The 6,000-nt window shown below is 38.2% G+C and overlaps 1 protein-coding gene across 1 annotated transcript in view; it reads left to right on the forward strand.

The window, feature by feature from the left end:
• Positions 1 to 3,427, forward strand: part of LOC124288569 (glutamate decarboxylase 1-like) — a 41,934-nt gene extending 38,507 nt beyond the window's left edge. The window contains exon 15 of the mRNA XM_046725121.1: positions 1,972 to 3,427. Within this exon, the coding sequence (XP_046581077.1) occupies positions 1,972 to 2,151 (180 nt within the window). The 3' untranslated portion in view covers positions 2,152 to 3,427. The remainder of the gene's footprint in view (positions 1 to 1,971) is intronic.
• Positions 3,428 to 6,000: the final 2,573 nt, after the last annotated feature.

Raw genomic sequence — 6,000 nt, forward strand, 5'->3', positions numbered from 1 at the left:
TCAGAATGACCTCTTCTTTGAAAACATCTATGTAACTTGTGGGGTTAAGACATTTAGACAGGAAGTAGACATCGCATGGACACTAAGAGTTCCACTTGTAGATTTGTTTCTTTATTAACTGGAACTGCTGCTCGGATTGGCAAAATAAAATAAATAAAAAGTGATTGGTAAATAATCGAGTCTGGACCAGACAATCTAGTGATCAACAGCATGAACATTGATTTACGCAACTGGGATACGATGACATGTGTCCATAGTATTATTATTTCCCTGTGCATTTGAGTGAGTGAGTGAGTTGGATTTTACGCCAATTTAGCAATGATCCAGCAATATCACCGAAGGGGATATCTGAAATGGGCTTCACACATTGTGTCCAAGTGGGAATCGAACCCGAGGTGCTCTGCATTTGAACATTTATGCTAATTTGTAGAATTTCTTCCTTCCTTAATGAAATGAGCGCTAATGCATATCTAATAGGGCGAGTGAGTTTAGTTTTACGCCGCAGTCAGCAATATTACAGCTATATGGCGGCGGTCTGTAAATAATCGTGCCTGAACCAGACAATCCAGTGATCGGCTGCATGAGCATCGATCTACACAATTGGTATACGATGACATGTGTCAACCAAGTAAGCGAGCCTGGCCACCCGATCCCGTTAGTTGATGACCAATTCTAACCCGGATCTTCACGCGTAGTGGTTACACATGTAGATGACATTTTTCAAATTTGATATCCAATGTAGTTCCCTATTATAGATGTGTACATTGTAGCCTATATATTTATAGTATAAAAAATACTGAGTCTGCTATTACGCTCACCATTTTGCGAACAGCTGGTCCTGGTGTCATCCCTCTTGATAGTGGTTCATACATATACTATAATACAGTATCCTGGTATAGTCCGAATCGTAAATCGACTTAGAGTTAGGGCTGGCTATCCATATAGACAATTGAGATCAATAATCATTGGCTAAATATGTATCGATTATCGATAAATATCGGAGACCTAACTTTGAGAAAAAATGCCTTAAAGAAATTAACATATTTCAAATCACTGGTGAATGTTATGTTGTTGCATGGATTATTAACAAAACATAATTTAGAAGCAGGTCGTGAATTAGACTAAGGCTTAGTCTCTGAATATATATAATTTTGATAGTAACAAACAAGCCCATTTATATTGAAAAGGAGCCCTAGGGAGACCAGAGATTCAAATCTAGACTTGCTTTATTTAGGGCTTCAGCACTGAAGGGAGGGCTTGGCAGTAGGGAAAATAATGTGGTTCAGGGACTGTGAGACAGACTAGTCGTGAATAAATGGATAAAGTCCTAAATTTGTATATTGTGTGTGAAAATAATAAAAAATAATTCTATCACAAAATGTAATATGCGATATTATAGATAACACAATGTTCATATTGATAATCATTAATCATTTTTCCTATCGACGATATTTCGGATTATTTTAGCCAGCCCTACTTACACTTAGAAAGTGAAAGTGTAATCCCAAATATAACATATGTTACATTTGACCACTTTCTAAATGGCATTGTGTTATCAGCCCTACTTAGCGTTTTATTTTTTTATTGTAAATATTAATACGATATCACCGCACATGTGCTAGACTTATTGCCACTTGATAACATAATGGCGTCGTCACGGTGCAAAGCAGTGTAGGCGCTGGTGTTCTTGGCGGTGGGGTAGCCTAGTGGTTAAAGCGTTTGCTCGTCACGCCGAAGACCCGGGTTCGATTCCCCACATGGGTACAATGTGAGAAGCCCTGTGTTCCCCACTGTGATATTGTTGGGACATTGCTAAAAGCGGCGTAAAACCATACTCACTCACTCGTTATAGTGACAAGTTCTCACACAAATGCTGTACCATTTTTTTGCCCTATCATACACAACAACTACGAGTAGTATGAAATGTACACGTTCTGTTGATAGTTATTAAACACCTCTTCCTCCTTCCAGGTTGCACCAGCCATAAAAGCACGGATGATGGAATCCGGAACAGTGATGGTCCAATATCAACCGTTAAACACGATGCCAAACTTCTTCCGGGTCGCCATTTCCAACATGGCCGTTAGCACACGTGACCTGGACTTCTTGCTGGATGAGATCGAATGTCTCGGGCGAGATCTAAATCTGTGATCTTCTTCCTGCACCAGGAGAGAAATTCAAGTGAATGCTCACACATGAGCAGGGACTGGGAACCATATCCACTGATGGCGTTGATTTACTACAGTTTCCAGATGACCCGTTCTGTGTGATACTTGTGAACGCGATGCCACATTCGAGGTCTAGGGAAGGATGTTAGTGAGCGTAATTAAACCTGATTGCGTTGAAAAGCATTCTCTAACTTGATGTGATCCTATAGACTTTGCATCGGTAGCAGTTGGAGAAGAGATAGTAAATGATTATGTGTAATTAGAGCATGTAAGTGCCATTAGAACCATCTCCCATTGGCATTAACAACTTAGGCACAATCGTCATGGCACAAGTACACGTTGCTATAGACGACTAGTGGTCAGCTGTTTGAGACTTGTAGTTGGACGTTTTGATGCTGTGGTAATTGTATGGTCTTGCTCACTAGAAGACGTGGTTGACTTGGTAATTTATATTTTGAGCTTGCTCTTATCAAGACATGCAGTTAAGCGCATGAACATTGCAAGTAGATTCATTATCACAGAACCGTATTATTTGAAATCGAGTTAAGTTCAAAAGGCATCCACCATCATTCTGGATTATCATTTCTACATTATTCACGATTTCCCAGGAAAACGATACGAGAGTTACTAGGACCCCATACATTGGCATATATACACGCTGAGAGAGATTTATGTACTTGTGACGTCATGACATAACTGGAATGATGTTCAAAGAGGCGTTAAAACTAACTCACTAACTCAACTTATGTATGTATATCATCACGTTACACAACTGCACAACTGAATCAAACATTTGCCTTCGGGAAACAGGGTCAAGCCGGCATGAAACTGGTCACCGAACTGATTAAAAAAGTTGTGTCTTATGTTTATTTCTATTGATTTTATATACTTCCCTATACAGGTCACCTTGATGTGCTAAGTGTTTTATTAGCCATTTGTTTTTATGTTACCATGTCTTCTGTGCGTAAAAGATAAACACCAATATCAACCTTGATTGATTCATCAATTATGCACTTCTCGGAATTCCCATTTTGTTACAATGTCAGTAGATTCCCGTTGAGAATTTATCGCCAATTATTCAGCTTATTTTCTTATTTCAGTACTTGCGTGCCATGTCGTTCATAGTTTTGTCAAGGTTAAATAACATCAGCTCCCAGATAACACTTCATTGTTGATAACACTTGCTTAGATGATGATCGATGTTATCTGAAATTATCATAATGTATGTGAATGTACAGTGTAGTTGTGGATAGGGTATATAACAGGGTAGGGGTGGGTTGGAGGTTGGGGTTTGGGAGTTGGGGTTGAGGTGGGGGTGGAGTAGCATGCCGGTATGAGTCTCTCAGTGATCGTAGACGGTCAGTTCGCTCTACCTGAACTGCATATCTGAGTCATGTCGATATAGGTTCGAATCGCTTGACCTGTGAAGATCCGGGTTAGAATTGATCTTTTGTAACCCAAGCTTGTTGTAAGAGGCGACTAACGGGATCGGATGATCAGGCTCGCTGATTTAGTTGACACATGTCATCGTATCCCAATTGCGTAAATCGATGCTCATGCTGTCGATCACTGGATTGTCTGGTCCAGACTCGTGTATTTACCGACCGCCGCCATATAGCTGGAATATTGCTGAGTGCGGTGCCAAACTAAACTCACTCGCTCACTCGAATCTCTTGTCAATATCCTTGGCTTCTCATCGCCATTCACAAGTATCACTTGAAGACGCCATAAAACCCATTCTCTCACAGAAACACTTATATGTACCATTATGTACAAGAATGAGTAATGTAATCTTGTTGTATTTATAACAACGTGATAATATAGAGAATAGGCACATCTGGCTATATCAGGCGTCAGTATTGATGTTGTTATGTACATACGTTGTTGTTTCCAGCGATCATTGTGATATAGAATCTGTGATTCCATGACGTTACCCGCAGCAGTCAATGATAACATACAATATGTGTAGTGTTTTTTCATAAATTACATGACTTTTTTGTCTGTTTTTGTTGTGAAACATGTGACGTACTTCATATCATATCACTGCATTAAGTGGAATATCAATTGTTTTGAAAGAATATATATCACCTTCCAAAAATTAAAAAAAAAATTGTTTTTGCTACTTGTCCATCAAAATCGACAATGGTCTTAGTTCAAGACGGCAATAATATAGACATATATATGTTACAGGGAATATGTATAATCAGGGAATGTGCATAATCCCTGAAAATTTCAGGTAATATGTGTAATGTCTGATTCACTCAGGGAATGTACATAATACCTAAAATTTTCAGGAAATATACGTATTCCCTGGTTTTAGGAGAGGTTTTTTAAACATATTTCCTGAAACTGTTTGAAAGATTAGATGCTTTTGTTTTTGATTTTGTGTGTGACACCTTTGACGTAAAATATAACTTTTTGCTTGTTAAGATAAAACAACTTCATGATTGTAGTAACAACATCTCGGATGAAGTAGCGCAAGACGTGTAGACTTCCATGCATGCATATAGAAACTTGTCAAGTACTAACAAGCGTCTTCTTAGATTGATTGGTCGTGACGAAAGGTCAAGACGGAATCGTGGAAATATTAACTTTTCGGGTCGGTTCCAGTTAGTTTTCACTCGATCCATACGGTCATTGACGTTAGTCTGAAGAAACATTTTTCAGCGTTAACGTTGCATGTACACTTTGAGAATAAATGTATATTTTGGAAAATAGATATTTGTGCAAAAATATTCTGATCTGTTTAGAAAGATTTTAACAAACTGATTGCTTTTAGAATGAATAAATATTATATTTAGCTAGAGTTACAAGATTGTTTGGGTTTTATTGAATCTCAAGGGAATACATCTGTTTGTTTGTTTGTTTGTTTGTTGTTTAACGCCGCCCTCAGCAATATTCCAGCTATATGACGGCGGTCTGTAAATAATCGAATCTGGACCAGACAATCTAGGGATCACCTTCATGAGCATCGATCTACGAAAACATGTGTCAACCAAGTCAGCGAGCCTGACCACTCGATCGCCTCTTACTACAACCTTGGGTACGCGAGGTATACATTCACCAAGTGACCATAAGTATTCCCTGAAAAGTGCACACTGTTCACGGAGATTGGTAAGACATCATAACCCCACCATAAAAGCAAGCTTAGCAGGCTAGGTGCCTGACTCTGAGGGTGTGGGTTGGAAACCCGGCATCCCAACAAAGTACTAGAACCTGTAATTTAATGAGAAAGTGTCATCCCACATATAACATGTGCTACATTTGACCACTTTCTGGGACTGTGTATTCATAAACTTATCATCCTTCAAATCTTCATGTTCTGTGAAATTACCGGTTATAATGTGTTCCCAATTTGTTATATCATACAATCATTGCTAGAAACTAATATCACGTGCATTTGTCAACTTTCGAGTTACTTCCGGGTACCCCCTATTTTTTCTTTTGTGTATAAACATGCTGTGACACAAATTCGTCAGTATGTTTTGACATACTTAATATATGCGTGTGTGTGCATAAGTGCGTGCGTGTGCGGCCCAAAATACACATACATAAATTGATGGGTAATTAGAGCACATATAATGTATTTCATTTAGATTTGTGTTTCCTGTCAACAAAGTATAAAAATAGACATACATCCTTGATGATATTAACATTTTTATTCTGTAATATAGATATAAAATTAATAATTGATGGACATTTACTAAAATATTTTGATATGTACTTATATCTGATATGAGAATATGCACCACAGATATAAAACACATGCCATTCATCTTCAACAACGAAGATACCAACAGGCAATGCCTTTTATTATATACAACATTAATGT

The sequence above is a fragment of the Haliotis rubra genome, unplaced genomic scaffold (assembly GCF_003918875.1).
Source record: "Haliotis rubra isolate DU_JTF1 unplaced genomic scaffold, ASM391887v1 Scf42, whole genome shotgun sequence".
Lineage (NCBI taxonomy): Eukaryota > Metazoa > Mollusca > Gastropoda > Lepetellida > Haliotidae > Haliotis > Haliotis rubra.